This window comes from Bemisia tabaci, chromosome 9 (assembly GCF_918797505.1).
Source record: "Bemisia tabaci chromosome 9, PGI_BMITA_v3".
NCBI lineage: Eukaryota > Metazoa > Arthropoda > Insecta > Hemiptera > Aleyrodidae > Bemisia > Bemisia tabaci.
This window is the reverse complement of record NC_092801.1, coordinates 4,128,958-4,147,658: the sequence shown is the minus strand read 5'-3', so window position 1 is coordinate 4,147,658 and position 18,701 is coordinate 4,128,958. Positions and strand designations below refer to the sequence as shown.

The window sequence follows — 18,701 nt, the reverse complement described above, 5'->3', positions numbered from 1 at the left end:
AAGAGTCTGGACTCTAGATCCAATGTGTTTTTTTTCCAGTGCGTATATGCGTGTGACGGTCGTGACAAACGAAAACGGCGAGCATACCCAACGGCAAAGAAGCACAATCCCTAAAGGCGGCTTACGTGCTATTGATAGTAAGGGCCATAAAATGGGCACGGTGGTTCTTCAGAATATCACACGCTTCCAAAGTAATACGCGTGACGGTCGTGACACAATAAAGAGGTTTAATGGAGTTTGCCTTTTAAATCCATCCAAAATCTTCCAAATTCCAGCAGTGACTGTTGTGCGATCATACACTGGAAAAAAAGTAGCTTGGATCAAGCATGATGATTCTTGAATTTGCCGCCAAGAAATTTTTTTTTCTTGCTTTAATCTGAATTTTTCTTGATACAAGAAAAATAATGCTTGAGTTAAGCAAGAAAGGAGCGTATATTAACCAGAAATATTCTTGATTTAAGAAGAAATACTTCTTGGCGGCAAATTTAAGATTCTTTTTTTTCCAGTGTATTGTGATGTGAACACTTCACTCAATGGAATGAACTTGTTGTAGCGATTTTGACCGTCCCTAGCTGTCAATTCGGGGATAGAGCCCTGTATTGCCCTATAGAGCAGGATTATTCTGTAACGTGATAATAAAACGTTTTTAAAGGCCCTAAAATTCTGAATATATGATGTAATCGAATTTTACTTTATTCAAGCAGGGCTCCTAAATGTTAGGAGATTTTATCGAAAGTGCTGATTTTGTTACGCACAAGGAGGCGTGTGCCAACTTTTTTCTGGAGCTGATTTTGTTACGCACAAGGAGGCGTGTGCCAATTTTTTTCTGGAGCTGATTTTGTTACGCACAAGGAGGCGTGTGCCATTTTTTTTCTGGATTATAGCACTTTTTCTGTCCTTTTCAGAAAAACAAAAGTGTGTAATTCAATAATATGGTCAATATGATTTTTCAACAAGATGATCTGTGGGAGGATCGATTCCAATAACGATTAGGAGTCGCAGATCGCTCCAGTGCGCTGAGGCGGCGTGATATATGTATCCATGTTTCAATAAAACAAAGTGCTAAAAGTTTTGGTGGCGAAGTGCTGATTTTTCTCAAAATCGTCTAAAATCTCGTCCATGCTATCGAGTTTTTTCTCAAATTTTGGTTCAACTCAAATTTTCAGCTTTTCTCGTGGTAAACATTTTTCAACTCGGAAATCCCAGGACGTTGCAGAAGTTTCACTTGAGGAAATTGAATTCGTTGATTCCCTCTCAGTCGATGCACTTCCAAAAAAAGAATAATGAATAAGTCATGACATACGAAAGAACCACCTCCACTTATTGCGGAGAAGCCTTTTTGTAGTTTAAATTTAACCAGGAAACGCGGCCGGCGCCCGAGGAAGCATTGAAATTCAAAATTCTCACTTGATCGCGAGTCAATAGAGGATCAAACTCCACGAGCAGAGATGCTTTTCGGGAGTAGAAGCCGAGAACTCGGTCTCGAAACCAGTTCGGTTGCAATTTCCGCATCTCTTGACAATAAATTTCAATGACTGGTCCAATTGGGTGTCTATCCTGCACGTGTAGAGGGGGCAGGGGTTAACCTAATTTCATTTCAATAAGAAATACGGAGGATCTACGAACAATTTCTAGAACCAGAACCGACAGAATTGTGACTCAATTGCGTTACCTGGAATTGAAAAGTAGGGAAAATTTTCCTTCTAATTGACCCCTAGAAATCCTACATCCGCCCACCCTAGTGTACTGTATCCCTCCTTAGGGACTCATTTTTTGAGAGGAGGGTGGGCCGATTTCGGATTTTTAGGACTCAAATTCTGAGTATAAACAGTTTAAATCTTAAGAGGGTCAGAACTAAAAAAAGATAAATTAAACTCAAAATTATAACCAAGGAAAATTAATAAAACAAAACCAAACAAAAAAATTCAATGAAAATAAATAAGCCCTAGTGAATTAAAAGTGTACAAAATACCCACAATCTTCCAAAAGACTCATTCATAAATGACCAGAAATCGTGTTAGATAAAATCCGAGTACTTAAGGATTAAGGACGGATAAAACTTCTATACTAGTTTCAATTTCGTTAATTTCCTCCAGTAGTTTTGTCCTCTTAGTCTATCGCTTTGTCTATCAATTTCAATAATCAATTCGCTGATCAATTCCATTGTACTGTAGCATTCAAACATTGTTTGATGCTAATATGTCTCAGTGCTCATTGATCGCAAGATGATTCTTGGCGCATCTCCTATATTGTCTTCTTAGTCTATAGCTTTGTCTATCGATTTCAATAGTCAACCGGCTGACTAATTTAATTGTCATCTAGTATTCCAACATTGTTTGATGCTAATTTGTCTCAGTGCTCATTGAACCACACCATCGCGAGATGATTCCGCGTGCGCATCCAGCTTTATTGGACACGACTCGTTGCCTCTAACTCTAGAGCGTAGCTCAACTTTCTCACGAGCCTTGGAAAGCATTAGGTCATATGGACGGTAGTTTTCATCTCGAAGTTGAACTAAGCTCTTTCACCGGAGAACCCGCAACGAGTCGTGATGAAGGCGTTGGCGGCACCGCGCAGCATCCAAGTGCATGGACCTCCGACCTGTGCCTGGAGCGACTCAAGCCGGGATTCCCCGAGGAATGAGCCGGCAATTTGTTTGATTTGTAACCGGCGCACGCTCATTTTGTGCCTGCGTCATTCGATTATATCCACGCTGAGTGGACCGCGAGATGAGGTTAGGAACCGGACATCACGATAAGTGATTCCTCTTTAACATTGCCGCGGTCAAACGGGAAATTTCCAAATTCAATGCACAATATATCGTATTCGATACATCAAACAGGTGAGATTGTATCGATATCGATTGGTTCAACACTGGTAAAAAAAACCTCTTGGTTCAAGAGTGCAGTTTCTTGTCGCCGGATTTAAGAGTCTGGACTCTTGTTTCAAGCGGATTTTGAATTGAATCAATGCAAAATCCGCTTGAAACAAGAGTTCAAGACTCCTAAATCCGGCGACAAGAAACTGCACTCTTAAGTCAATGCACCGCGGCATTGGTCCAAGAGGTTTTTTTTACCAGTGAACACGTAAACATACCCTCATAAGTCAATTTAGAAACCTAATGTATCGGGTCATTTGTGATCGAATGTTTATTCTTTCGAGTATCAAATGGCGATGAAAAGTGTCATTGCTACACGGAAAAAAAGTGGTCCGCTACGTGAGCGGACCTGCTCGGTGAATTTGAGGTACGAGCTTGAGGAACGACTGTCTGATAAAGACCCAGGTGACTCCTGGTTGTCAACCCCGTACTCAGGTCGCCTGTGGAACCCGGCTGTTCGGGTCTGAGATGAATACCGTAACTTCAGTAATGACGAGCGGCTGGTCGGCGCCAACGAACGGGGAAAGTCCACCCCGTGGATACCGGACGCATCGACCCCCGTCGGCACAGAAGGATCAGTGTTCAACCCCGCGTTGGTCCGCATTTCCGCATGTCCGTCCGGCCAACTAATTACCGTTGGCGTGGTCTTTGTCCACTTACCACCGCGCGCCATATTGGTGTTTGACTTCCAACCGTTCTGACCGTTTTAACTGCTTTCCAAGTTTCAGTTGGAATATTAATATCTGTGTGAACACTGTGTTATTTTCTGTTTTGTTTTTGTGTACAATGTTGATGTATTTGAAGAAATCTGAGACGATTCTACGAGAGCTGTAGGCAGTTAAGGATTAAGTGTGTTGTCAAGGTGAGTGTGTTTATTAGGCCATTTTAGGCCCTCGAATATTCTAGATTTTCAGAATTCGTCACTCATACATTATTACTCACATTTTTATCTTTCTTATTTCATTTCTCACATTTTGCTTCACAGAATCATTCAATTTTTCGTATCTTGGATCTTTATTGTTTTTGCCCCATCACACCTGCAAACAAGTGCACACCTACTTTATACATATATCAAGTACAACGCGAGAATATTTACCATTTGAGTTACGCATAGCTAGACAACAGTGAGGAATTTAATGTAACTAATATTCAATTTTTATTTGCATTCATTCATTTTTAATGGAATCGATGGTTTTATAATGCTTGTATATTTGTTATTTGGTCACTCATTTAGAAATCAATCAATGATAAAATCCGCAATTTGAATTTTTAAGAATACTGGCATTTCATTACACATTCACGACATTAGTAACGCAACTATTAAGTCCCACTGATTTATTGAAAGGCTGAAATCCAAAGAGAGAAAATACTGACATCGACAAACGCGTGATGCACGTTAACTTCAAAGCAAATGTGTTACATGAAACAATTATTTCCCCCCATTCTTTGCTTATTTATTTATTTAGTTAATAAGTAACTAAAGGGTGACGAATTTTGAAAATTGGTAGAAAATTCATGACGGTGTTCAATGACTAATAAACACACACATCTTTGAGCTTTTGAACAGCTTTGACGCCTGACAGCTCTTTTAAAACACTCTCATCTTTCGGAAAAACTATCAAAATCAAACAGAAACTGATACAGGAGCACCAGATCTTGATTGCGGGAATTTTTTGGGTTTCTGACTTACATCATGAACTGCGCATGAACGGGAAGTACGAAATTGCTAAAACGGATGCGAACCTGAAGAACTAATAAACTCTTATTCCTATATAGGAACAAGAGCTTTCTCAACGAATAATAACTGGTCTAATGCATAGGGAAAACCTGAGGATCCCTGGAGCAGCAGGGCTGAGAAGGGGGGGAGGGGAAAGAAAAAGAAATTCGGTACTGTGATTACATCAGTCTAGCTCTGCTACAAAATTCGTCTTGGTCTGATCTAACGAACGAATAAGCCCGCATGAACGACCGGGAGTTCCGGTATTCACAGCGGACCTCTCTGGGTCAGCGGAGGAACAGTGCGTTCGTCTTAGCGAGACATTCGCGGTTGTCCACTCCGGCATAGTGACCATCAAATTCACAGGTACCATTACAGTCGTCAACCCCGGTAACCCTCTATAGCGCTATATTCACAGGAACTTTCCTGCAACCGGTACGGACTAGTCCGCTCGGGTAGCAGGCCTCTTTTTTCCGTGTAGGAATGTTCTCTTTTCCATTTGATATCCTTAAAGTTTTGTTTGAGGTTACGTTCTATTGTTTTGAACCAAACGAACCACTATCGAATGCGGTCTATAGTGAACTGAAAAGGGGTGAGGCGCGTGGCCCAAAGTTTTTGTTTTCTTTTGATTCAAACAAAATTTTGTCAAACAAATGTTTGAAAATTTGTTCCAGTGCCCGAATGTAAAGTAAAGGAACTAGTTTTTTCAATTGACGTGTGTTTTCTGTTTAAATTAAATATGGTCGTTTTTCCTCAAAGCGCGTAATTTTTTATGTCGATGATGTATTTTTATTTTTTTGGGTGTGTGTGTGTGTGTCGCACTAGGTGATTTTAAAATTTCCGAGGGAACACCCAGATCCGTAGAAACATTTTGCCTAACAATAAAATTGCATAAGAAAAGTTTGGGGAAGATTTGGAAGAGCATAGTGTACTACACTGGGGAAAAAAAAACACATTGGATCTAGAGTCCAGACTCTTAAGAACATCGACAAGAAAAAGTACTCTTGATTCAATCAGAATCTAGCTTAAATCAAGAACCAAGCCTCTTAATTTAAGCGGATTTCCTTTTGATTCAAGCAAAAATCCGATTGAATCAAGAGTATTTTTTCTTGTCAATGTTTTCAAGAGTCTGGACTCTAGATCCAATGTGTTTTTTTTTCCAGTGTAGAAACATTATTGACTGGAAAATTTCCTGTGTCGTTTTGCTGATCTGCCACGACAGAAACAGGTACTAGGCAGTGCTGGTTTGGCTCTATTTCTTCAGAGTACATCAGGATACGTAAAAAAGAGAAGTTGACCGGCTTAAACTAATCTACCTCTTAATTTGAATTTTGATGCGACGTGGCGGCGAGTCGCCCGGAAGCGCTACTCCGGCATTTTAAACACATTGAAAGTAAGTCTTACGCTTTGAAGTAAAACAAATATATTTGAGAAAATTAAAAATAATCTGTTCCTTTACTTCAGAATCAGTCTTTTACTTTCTTAGTCATAATCTCTACATCTTTAAATCTTAGTGGATTCATCCCCGCGATCCTGGACTTCAATCGACCAAAATTAACGGGAAAAAAGGCCTGGTACGGTAGGTCTGGGCCACCCTGTATATATTACAAATATATATGTTTTTTTCAGAAACCATACGCACGGACAGCGTTCAATGAAACGCGATCAACGGATATGAGCTATGAAAGTTAATCGAGTTAGAACATTCTTACGTCCACGAGACTCAACGCAAAAAACAAACTCAAATTTTCGTACGCTGAATATATTTACAATTAGATAAAATATTTTCGCCGGGAGAAAATACGCTGCTCAATAAGTTAAAAACTAGCTGCGACTCATTTTCAATGTATTTTTTGTGCCATTTTGTTCCCTTCGATGGAACCAATCGCAAGCGGTCGATCGCAGGCGGTTTGTAAGCAGATTGCGTTTTAGCTTGTTAAATTGCAATAATTCGCGTTGAAATATAAAGTTTTCATTGATGAAGATGTAAAGAACTTCGAAAGCACGATCTCGACTTGGAGCGCCTTCAGATTACGGCGATACCTTCCGCTTTGCCAAGAAGTTAGTTTAGTTGCGTGACCTACCCAAACCCAACTGAGGTCACTGATTTTACCTCGGCTGGAGCGCCTTCAATTACAGCGATACCTTCCGCTATTCCAAACGTAGCGAAGGTCACTAATTTCACAACACGCAATCACTAGTGCCCAGGCTGACGCCATGTATTCAGGGAGAATAAAACTTTTCTTTGAATTGAAATCTCAATAATCTGTGGTTTCTATATTGTTTCTTTACTTCTGAATTTTTACATTTCTTCATTCAATAACACAAATAAATAGCAATCTGCCAATACTCAGTTGCGCTGGTTTCAGAATCGCGTTTTGATGTTTGACTCTTGTAGATCAAATAATAATATCTGTCCGAACTGCAACTTTCTACGTTAAAAAATTCGGTTTATGACGTCATCCACCGCGGTACTGACACCTTTGGTTTCTTCCACCTTGGTTTTATCAGTCAGGGAGACACACATTAGCACCGTTTACTCAACGTGAAGAACGGATGAAAGCAAGGTGGAAGAAACCTAAGGTGTCGCTAACGCGGTGGATGACATCAAAAGCCCGACTTTTCAAAGGACGATATCTTGATTAATACTCAACGTAGAAAGTTGCCGTTTCGACTGATCTTATTTTTTCCAGTGAGGGCGGATTCATATGATAACTGAGGCAGATCTCGCTAAAGGAGGCTTCTAGCGTAGCATCATGAAAAAGTTTTTTTTTTTTTTTTTTTTTTTTTTTTTAACAACTGAAAAAATCCTTATAATCCCGTGTGAAGATCCATATCCAAAGCTAAACTGTTGAATTTTTCTGGAAGTTCGTAAAAACTGTCTTTTTTGTGCTATCGTGGTGAAGGTCTTCATAATCACGGTGTAAATCATGCGGAGCCTTCCGATGGAAATTATGGAGCTGTGTAACGAACGACTTCACCTACACGACTTGATTCCTCCCTGTTGAACTCGAACTATTTTTCCGGAGCAGAGCGCGCTACTTGAATGGGAAAATCCTGGCAATAAATAACTAAAACGCTAAGTTTCCCCAGGTGCAATCTTCTTCATCCGGATCATCTCATGCGATGGCAATTAAGGATTCACTGGACGATAATGATAATTTATCATGCAGACCAATCCTAGTTGACACCATCGCGCTAAACTGCACACAAATGTATTTTCTGTCGGCATTTGCCTCGTTGTTGACGAAGAGCGTGGTTTTTTTTTTTTTTTTTTTTTTTTTTTTTTTTTTTTTTCACAAACGCCTCACTGCTTCGTCTCGTTTCAGTTATTTCAGGGAGAAACGTGACCTAGCCCAGAGCCGCATACTGCGATGCTACACTGGGAAAAAAAACACATTGGATCTAGAGTCCAGACTTCAATTGTCTTCAGAAAACTACACAATACATATGTGAAAACGGAAGTTCGAATTATCTTGAATTTTTTTACTTTTTTATGGTACACTTACTAATTTTACGTGCTTCCATAGCTCCAAGAGGTTCTCACATGCTCATACGCCAAACCAGCCTGTCTCATTAGGATTCGAATGATACTGCCCGATAAATTTCACTGTGCATTGGTAAAAAAAACACTTCGGATCTAGAGTCCACACTCTTGAAAACATCGACTAGAAAAAATACTCTTGGTTCAATCAGATTTTTGCTTAAACCAAAAGAAAATCCGCTCAAATTAAGAGGCTTGGTTTCTTGATTTAAGCTTAGATCTGATTGAATCAAGAGTATTTTTTCTTGTCGATGTTTTTAAGAGTCTGGACTCTAGATCCAATGTGCTTTTCTTTTCCAATGTACGAAATCATGCTATATGAACCTTCAGGCTTTGCCAAATTCCCATAGATAAGACTGATATTTCTTTGCAAACTTATGAGTAATTTTCCTCCAATTTTTCAGATAATTTTGTTCGCTTTATCACCTAAAGAGCCTAAACATTCCAAGGCAGAATATTTAAACTTTCCATCAAAAATAAACATTTCATCGGAAGGAACCTGGCAACTCGCTGATGTTCATACGGCATTTTTCATTTTTCATTCGCACAGCAGTACAGGAAAACGCACAGGAAACTCTGGGTTTGTCGTCTTTTTCTGGTTTTAACGTACTTGAACGATTCGTCAGAGCGCTCGTTCTTCAGCTCGTCGCTGACAGCACAGCGACTCCCAGCACGTAAGATATGCTCCATTGGATTTTTAGTACAAAAAGTATGTATTTAAGATTTTAAAATCGTGTCAACTTTAGCCTTTCTTCTTGATGAGGAATCAATTAGTGCAAGAACTTTCTCAAAAGTTATCCGTAATTGAGTTGGTCACCCCAAAAAAGGCTGAAGGGATAGAGTTGAAAATGCAGAAGAAAATCATAAGTTCGCCGTATATAAAGTCAAGTCTATAGTATGAACACCCTTTTTTCCTCGTTACTCATGGACTAAATGCACCTATGTCTACGATATGAAAACTAGTAGTTAAAGTTATTAATAATTTCAATTTTCGAGCTTACAGGTTAAAAAACGGTGTAAATGACGGTGACATCGTTTTTCAGAGACTTTCATTGCTTTTGCATCAGACATATGCTCAAGTGTTAACATCCCAACTTTCATAAGCATAGCTTGACATTTGACAGTGATGTAGGATTTTTTCCGAGGAAAGGTAATCTTATTGTTGAAGTAATCAAGAACTTTCAAGTTGAAAGTCTTTCAACGCAATATACTCTCGAAAGCCATGGCTCCATTCTTTCATTCAAATACGCAATGCTGAATCCAGCTCTAACCTAGCCGAAGGTATCCGTTGAATAACTTGGTTTCTTTTTTTACAAAGTTGGAATAAATAGAAAGAACAATGCATATTTTTCTTCTTCTTTTTTTATTAAAATCAGTCAATGATATAGACTTCAATCACAATTTTTATCACAGAGGAACAAAAATCTTCTTGCGCTCAAATAAATTCTGTAAGCCATTTTTGTCTATACAGGATAATTGCGAACGAAACGCAAAGGAACTGTTAATGTATATAAAATTATAACTCTTTATAAATTAAGGTACAACTATAAATAGCATCTTAAAAGTAATAGTGTTTCGTGCACTACTTCAGTATGCACACAAAATTAACTCAGCCAGACTCAAAACTTTAAACTGGAATGTTGTAAAAAAGCGTACTTTGAAAAGAATAATATATGTAACTTTCCCTCTCTTATTTCCGCCAATTTCAGATTACCTGCATCCTATAAATGCAGCTGTCTCAGTGAATCCGCAGTTTTTTTTTTTTTTTTTTTTTTTTTTTTTTTTTTTATACACAAGCATTTACTTTCATCCCTTCGACACTCAATTCTTCAATTCAACGTGCCATGCAAGTACGCTTCATCAAATACACTTAAACTATTTTTTCAACCCATGTTCGAAAAAGAAATGTACGATAACTAATTACTAACATTTGCTTCAATGAATTTTTCAGTGGTGGACGTCTTTCGACAACTTTTGCAAACTTTCAAAATCAGGATACCAGGATACCTGGATACCTTCACGAATTATTAACGCCTAAAACGGTTTAAAAAAACAACCGCTGTTATGCTCAAGTCATTTTTGGTGAAGATGAGTTCCCTAGAACAGTCACCCAATTCATAAGATACGTTATCATGGCATAAAAATTTTGCAATCTAAATTAGCTTTTATCAAGGAAAATGGAGGTTCCCCAAATGATAACGAGAAAAATTTTCCTGTCTAAAATCACATTAAACCAACATCGAAATATTTGCACGAGTATCCTAATTATATTCATAATCCCCCTCTCATATCGCTGCCCTGAAGAAAACGTATGGTAACATCTACTACTAGTCTACTTGACTTTTTATACAGTGATACTTTTTAGTGAAAATAACCAGAATTATGGTAGTATTTACTAGAACCCTGGTGGTATTTACCATGATATGGTCAATTCTATACTCGTATCACCGTGTCTGAGTACGGTAAAATACACCATCTTTTTCTTCAGTGTGTATGATCTCAAAAAAAGTATTCGCACTTATTTTCCGCAGCCACCACCATGACACCCCCCGTACCCCCCACACTTCCCGGGGGGACACCCGCCCGGTCCGTAGCCCCCTCCGCACTTCCCCCCGGGACACCCTCCAGGGTAGGGCCCCGGGTGTCTCTTGCACTGGCCCCCCGGGCAGCTCGGGGGCCCATAGTCACAATCATCCCCATAGCAGTCGGACGGTGGGGGAGGGGGCCCGCAGCGCCCGCTTTGGCAGCCCCCCGGAGGGGGCCCCGGGTGCCGCTTGCACTGGCCCCCCGGGCACCTTTTCCCGCAAGCCCCGCCGGCGCAGTGCACGGGCGGGCCCCCGCAATAGTCCCCGGGGCACTTGCCCGGGGGTGGGCCCGGGGCGTGGCGCTTGCACGAGCCCGAGGTGCACGGGGGCGGCCCCCCGCAGGAGCCCGAAGCGCAGGGGGGTGGGCCCCCGCAGTTGTCACCGGCGCACGTCACGAGTATGACGCCGTAACCGGTTTTAGCGCAGCTTCCGTCCGCGCATGTCGCGTCGCCGGTTTTTCCGGGCACCAACGTGACGTCAGAACGTTTCTTCCGGGTGCTGATGACGTCACTAATGAGATTATCTCCGGGAGTTTGTGCGTCGTCGGAGCGTCTCCTTCGGGCGCCGACGATGTGACCGAGTAGGATGCCCTCGGCTTGCCCGGGCACCAATCCGACGTCAGAGGGTATCTTTTGAGTGCCGATGACGTCACTTGTGGTTCGCTGGGGGACCTGTGCAACGGCAGAGCGTTTTTTTCGGGTGTTGATGGCGTCACTGATGACGCAATCTTCGATGCATTCGTCTTCCTCCGAAGATGATTCACTGCAACTGTCTGCGTCATCGCAGTGTGCCGTCGGGCTAGAAATCTCTATCAATATGACTTCAGAACGTTTCTTTCGCGTGCTGATGACGTCACTGCTGAGGGTGTCATCGGTCTTCTTGGGTACCAATGTGGCGTCGGAGCGTTTTTTTCGGGTTGTGATGACGTCCCAGATGGTTGTGTCTTCGGGGCTTCCGGGAGCCAGTGTGACGTCAGAGCGTTTCCTTCGCGTTCCGATGACGTCACTGATGACGCAGTCCGGTCCGATGCATTCGTCCTCTTCCGAAGAAGATTCGCTGCAGCTATCCGCGCCTGCGCAGTCCGTTGTGGGGCTGGAAAACTGCCGCATTTCCGCGCTCGTGGGTGGGACTTTGCCGGGTGTTGAAGACGGGTACATGGAGACTAGGAACAGCCAACCAAGCATCTGCGATACTGATAACTGAAACAGAGAGAATAATTATTATTTTACAATGGCAAGGAAATGTTTTACAGGGGACAGAACAAGGGGGAGAACGGGGCACAAGGCTAAGAGATACAACTCTAAAAACCTGAGACGTTTCGACTCAGAACTGAGTCATTTTCAGACGGAAAAATAAATTAAATATTTAAAATCCCGATCGTCACCTCCCGCGGCCAAAGTATCACAAGCGCCATGTGACGTTTGAACATTTCCGCCGTCACTTCATTTTTTTACAGAGAAATTGTCCAAAAAAGCTGTCCGAAAATCTCACTGAATTTTCTTTGTGCTGCCGATAAAATTCAGTGAAATTTTCCAACAGATTCAACCAACAATTTTTGCGTGAAAAAATAAAATGGTGGAGAAAATTTTTAAACGTCGCACGGCGCTTGTGATACTTTGGCTGGAAGATGAGGACATGTTGGTGGCCGAGATCCAAGAAATGTTTTCTTGTTCCCGTTATTCGCCCTTCTTCGTTCTCCTGTAACCATTGTCTCGAGCTACTTCGTAAATTTTTTATCTATGATCTGCACTAAAAAATGTTTTAGGAACTCCATAGAAAAATAAGAGAAAAACAGCACCAAGTGGTAGCGAGTTTACAAGTTTTAACTATAGTGTTATCCTGGAGTGCAATAGAAAGTAAGTATAAAAAGGGGTAAAAAAGGCTGATAACGTGAAAACACTATTTAAATGAAGAACGTTTCGAGCAATTTCCGGCTCATTTTCAGCTGCAAATAACGAAAAGAGGATAATTAGTTTTTTGTAGCTGAAATTGAGCCGATAACAGCTCGGAACATACTGCCTTTTTGGTGTTTTGATTTTTTTTAGCCTTTAAAATGAAACTAAGAAACTTTACTCATTGAATTTTCGCTTTTTTTTTTCATTTTGCTTAGATTAGTCTGTATTTGTAGCAGTAGCCAGTGACAATGATAGAAAGTGAACCAGGAAAAAACGGGGGGGGGGGGGGGAGGAGTAAATAAGAAAAACAGCAGCAAAGTTAAATTTTCGTAAAAACCCTAAGATTCTGTTCTCCATAGTGTATACTGAAAGATTCAATCATCAAAAATTCAATCTTTATATTAAAGACTTTAATCGCTTGCGATCCTTCCTTCGAAAAAGACTTCAACGCTAGGATAGGAAGACAGAGATTTCATATTACATCCGGAGTTAAGACCAATGATTCTCCTACATTTGACTGGGTAGTTTAATCTTTAATCGCTTGCGATCCTTCCCACGAAAAAGACTTCAACGCTAGGATAGGAAGACAGAGATTTCATATTACATCTGGAGTTAAGACCAATGATTCTCCTACATTTGACTGGGTAGTTTAATCTTTAATCGCTTGCGATCCCTCCCACGAAAAAGACTTCAACGCTAGGATAGGAAGACAGAGATTTCATATTAAGTTCACCCGAAGTCAAGACCAATGATTCTCCTACATTTGACTCGGTAATAAGGATTTTTAAGAGTTGAAATAGTGGTATTTATTTCCATATATTTGATTTTCAACGTATTGGTCTCCAATTAGCCGAGAAAAGCAAATGGTCCTACTGAATAGTGTGCCCTCATCATGTGCCCTGATGAATCAAATTGAATCATGTGCATCAGTGGCGTGGCGTGAATTGCGATACATCGATTTTTATGCCATTTAAACCTATGGTAAAGAATCGATTATTAAGGTGTTCGCTGCGAACACCCTGTTTATCGATCCTTTTTCATAGGTTTAAATGGCATAACAATCGATATATCGCAATTCACGCCACGCCACTGATGTGCATAGGATTTGTGTGTTTTTTTAAATTATTTTTAACCACTTCACTGCAGATCATTCGCCAGCTGTCACATCAGTGGCGTGGCGTGAATTGCGATACATCGATTGCTAAGCCATTTAAACCTATGGTAAAGAATCTAAGGTGTTGGCTGCGAACACCCTATTTATCGATCCTTTTCCATAGGTTTAAATGGCATAACAATCGATACATCGTAATTCACGCCACGCCACTGGGTCACATTACTAATCAAACTGACATGTGTGTCCTTTTTTTATCCATCGCTTACCTCTGTAGTGAAAATCCTCTGTATATGCACTTATTAACGTTCACCGAAAATTCCAGTCGCTCTTTCAAATGCCGACACTAATAGTAAAAATCATGGGTTTTTTATTTTTGATTTACCAATTCCTTTTGTCTGTTTTTGTTATTGAATGTTTTTATTTTTTTAAAAAATTAGCTAATCATTTGACTCTAATTCATTTTATTTCAAGCGGGTGTCATTCTTTTTTTCCTGATTGCCATTTACATATGATCATCGGAAGTAAATCGTCCATCATTGAAAAGCAGATAGGAAAAATACTGAGCTTGCATTTTTATCGGCTTAATCCTAGTTGAGGTATTTTCGTAGTCTAATATTATTAGGCTTTGGTGGAAGATGATTGGCATGGTATGTATCTTCATCTCTGTTTTGACACTTGATTCGCACGATAAATGAGCTTCCATTTAGTGTCGCCCTTTAAAAGCAGCGAAAACGTGAAAAATCTCCAGAATCCATCCGATGAAAATTCAAAACGGTCTCGATTTCATGAGATCAAAAACAATCTTTGGCGGTATAATGGAACATCTTCAGCATAAAATTATGTTCCTTGGTTTTTCTCCCTACGCGACATTGTTTTCGGTTTGTGCAAATACATCATCTCATCCGTTCATAAGATAATAGCATTGATTCTACTCACCAGCGAAACTTTGCAATGCTGCTCTCGGTTGTAATCAAACAGAAAGAGTGTCGTGCAAGGAAAAAAACCGTAAAAAAACTCAACCGTTGCCAAATTTATCCTAATAATGAATTTCTGTTCTTTTTTAAATTTTTCCCCTCTATTTTTCAAAGGATTTTACTTTCAATGGATTACTAGACATGGTGCAAATTTAAGCATTACGTTACATGTTTTTTTTTCCATAAAAATGCAATGCAGAACACATTTTTAACAACTCAAATGATTGGAAGTATATCCTATTCAAGATATTAACGTTTTCCGATGCCTAAATGTAAACTTACTTCATGGAAAACCCCTAATCTAATTTAGTTTAATCGCATACTAAACGTTTGTGTTACCTCTACGGTATAAAATTATGACAACCGCAATCCAATCGTGATGCTTCAACTCAGGTATCGCATATTGCTTACGCTTTTAACAGCACAGAGTAGGCTTCTTAAGACAAATATATGTGCAATATGATCCTGATTATTCTAGTAGGCTCTTCTTTTCTAATGAGCAGGAAATTCAAATTTGTTTTGTAACGAATGCTTAAGGGCGGACCCAGCAAGTTGAGAACATTGGTTTCTCTTAGTTTTAATATGTGTTGAATAATCGATTCCGGTCGGAGCGGTTGGCCCTCCGAGAATCGATACATTTATATAGGTTTAAATGGGAATAAAACAATGTTGCAAACTTTTAAAAGAGGACATCTACCAATGTTAAATTTAAACGTGATATTATCTTGTTAGGAGTTAATTTCAGTAATTCTTGTCAGTTTTATAATTTTTAGCGAAAAATTTTGAAGAGGGAACAGGAACATAGATCATAATGCTTAAATCCGTACCTTTTTTTTATCTATCAGGCCCATTATTTCTGAAAATATTTTAAAAAATCAATCATTTTTATGAGATTAAGTGTTTCATGAGGAAAAATTTGGCAACGTCCCAACGCTCTTACGACGTTTTGCCGTAGAACGGTAGAATACAAATTCCCTCGCCCCATCGTATACTCCGGAGAAGCCTGTAAAATTTCTGACGGGATTATGGCCCGGAGTGATATTAAAGTCTTCGGGAAAATTATCAACCGTAGATCATAAACAAGATCACAAAGCGGCCAAAAGAATGGAGAAATTTAAGCCTACCGCTGAAAAGGAACCGGTTCTCTCGGAGGAGATAAATTAATATTTGGCGTGCTTTTCCACTCCTTCGGTCCGAGAAATGATGATGGGACCCCGAGCTGAAGGAAAATATGAGAGCTAGCTGAAAAATCTGCGCATCTAATCTTGGATTCGTCATGCGTGGTAATATTAAATACGCCGTGGGACAGTCAATTGAACTTCATTTCGCAATTAGGAACTACATTTTTGGCTCAATTCAGAAACAGCGTATATGCCATTAGTTTCCCTGCGCAGGTAGGTCCTTCTATGAATGAGTTTGAAATTGCAAAATGTGGTTCAATTATTAAATGGATCAAAGAAGGATGTGAGGACAGCTGAGTTATATTGTGAGTAATGAACAAGAAGAAACAAGCACGAGTGTACAACGGATCGGAAGATAATCATTAAAAGAAAGATCGTCCGCGTTTTTAGATTCTAGAAGTTAACCAAGCTCTTTATAATGATCTCTCAGTGCAGATGAGTCTAGTAGTTAGTTCCAAACCTATATTTCCATGAAATTTTCTTTTTGAGAGGAAGTTCTGAGCAAAAACTTAAGTTTTCAGTGAAATATTGAACACAATTCGTTTCGAAGTAAACCTTGCAACTATATGAAAATAGGCCCTGATGTTTAAGCACTTTCTCATTATACTTTAAGCTTTTAGTGAGCCTTCCCCCGTCCCTCCCACAAAATTGTCATCTTTTCAATTATCGCTTGTGAAGTTGTGCAAATATCAAAGTCATCCAATTCATCAAAAGGCTTCGAAAATGATCCTCTGATCAGAAGAGGAAAACCACATTTCCCACAAATGTGCTGTCAACAGACGGCTTTGAAAACGTAGGTCGATGCGTTTTATTAGTTCCACATCACCGGAAAGAAAGTGAAGTTGATTAAAAATTCTGGATGTCAAAAAAGTCAAGAAATGTCAAAAAACTTATAAAGTGCCGAATTATCCGCTACAGCAGTTACGTTAGCAGCGAAGATGTACAAAACTGAGCAGCATTTTATAAGTTCTCGCACACTTTTTTCACATCTAGGATGTTTAATCAACTTCATTTTTGTTTCGGTGATCACGTGCAATTTACAGGAATTGTGCTCTCGCCCTAAGGATCTATTATCATTCCTTCGGCACTTTCGGAATAAGTGACCTGCGGACTGATTATTGAAATTGATGGACAAAGCTATAGACAAAGAGGACATAGGGAGTATAGAGCGATCCTATTGGTTGAAACGGGTGGTTCCCATAGATAAAGAGCAAAAAATGATAGTCTAACTGTCGGGTCTCTCGTGGGTTGCCGTTAGTTAGTCCATTACCTACCTCCTTTGTCCATTGCAAACCATCCGTTTCCACCAATAGGATCCCTCCAAATCCCTTTTGTCGTCTGTGGTCTATAGCCTTGGTCTATCAGTATTCAATAATTCGGGCTGCTGCTTGAAATCGAACAAAACAAAACTTTAATCTGAATTTGAATTACCTGAGCCATAATCTATACTGGTGCCTAACACTGAACTAGTGGTGATCCAAAGGACACTCTTCAATGACTGACCATCGAATCAGATTTCAGGGTGCTAATCGTCCGCGAATAATTGATTACAGATATGATTGTTTTTTTCTCGACATATGCGCGGTGAATCGGCGCGAATTTCACGCTCTTTTTTCGCCAAAATATTGACGATCGATCGGAAGCGGCTCGACCGTCTCGTTCCATACGCGGGACTCTCAGAGGCGGATCCAGAAATTTAGCAACCCCGGATTTCCTCCATTTAAACTACGACTCATCCTTCGACCAATGTCGAATTTGCACATCAAGCTGCTTCCTTTTGGTGGAAGGATTGAACGTTTCATCGAAACATCGGACAAAATCATCGTGATTATTAACTAGGGATACCAAGTGGATCTTTGAGGAAAGGAGCAATTCAGCAATACCAATACTGATACGTACTTGGTTTTTTGCTCACCAAGACTGAAATTCTAACCTCGAGGTTGGAGTTACTCCAACCAAGATTTCAGAATTGACTCGAACAACTTAATGTTATACAAGCATGTCCCTGTGCAGTTTTCGTCCAAAATTTTCCGGATTTTAGCATGAGATCAGAAGAAAAATCAGTCAGAAGTGCCGAAAATTCTCTCAGTAAAAGTATAATGTGCGAGGGGAAATTTCGCAATGGACCACTAGACAAGGTACGAATTTAAGCATTCTGATACAAGTATCGTAACCAGAATTTAACGTAGAGCACGATTCGCGCAACGAAAATTACTGGAAGCAACTCCTAACGGAGATATTAACATTTTTATTTCACATCGGTTACGAGGAATGGTTAGTGAACTGCCTGCTCACAAGAAACTCAAAGCTCTACGTGAATCAAATCGCGCACTACAACGGTTTCAGCAAGCTTCTCAATCGAGCAATGTTCATTTCCCACCATGTGTTTTTTAAACTATAAGTAATTTGCTATAGCTGAGCCAAAGCGTCAAGATTGAGGTTGCCAGATTTTTATATCGCAGAGACTGTTATGACAACGTTTAGCGCGCTATGTGAATCACGCAGAGCATTGAGTTTTCATGAGCGGGTGGTTTGAATTGACGATCAAGAATCATTAAATATCTTGGTAAGGGGTTGACATTCGGTAATTTTGTTGTGCGCATCGTGTTTTACGTGAAATTTTGGTGAAGAAACATGTATCAGAACATAAAAAAATTAGTCACGTTTCTTCGTGGGGGTAACGATTTGACACACAAATCGTGTATCTACTTTTAACAGGTGCATGAAGTACTCGGAACTGCGCTGCGCTGAGGCACATCTTACATCGACAGGAACCGAAAATAGAATCGACGCTGTAAGTGCAAACAGTTGAC

The 18,701-nt window shown here is 40.0% G+C and overlaps 1 protein-coding gene across 1 annotated transcript; it reads right to left on the bottom strand.

Annotated features, from left to right (window-relative positions):
- Positions 1–9,495: 9,495 nt before the first annotated feature.
- On the bottom strand, positions 9,496–17,705 carry LOC109040695 (uncharacterized). Its single transcript, XM_019056738.2, has 2 exons — positions 17,320–17,705; positions 9,496–11,923 (listed from the first exon to the last, which is right to left on the bottom strand). The coding sequence occupies exons 1-2, from the start codon at positions 17,326–17,328 to the stop codon at positions 10,658–10,660; spliced, it is 1,275 nt and encodes a 424-aa protein (XP_018912283.2). The 5' UTR covers positions 17,329–17,705; the 3' UTR covers positions 9,496–10,657.
- Positions 17,706–18,701: the final 996 nt, after the last annotated feature.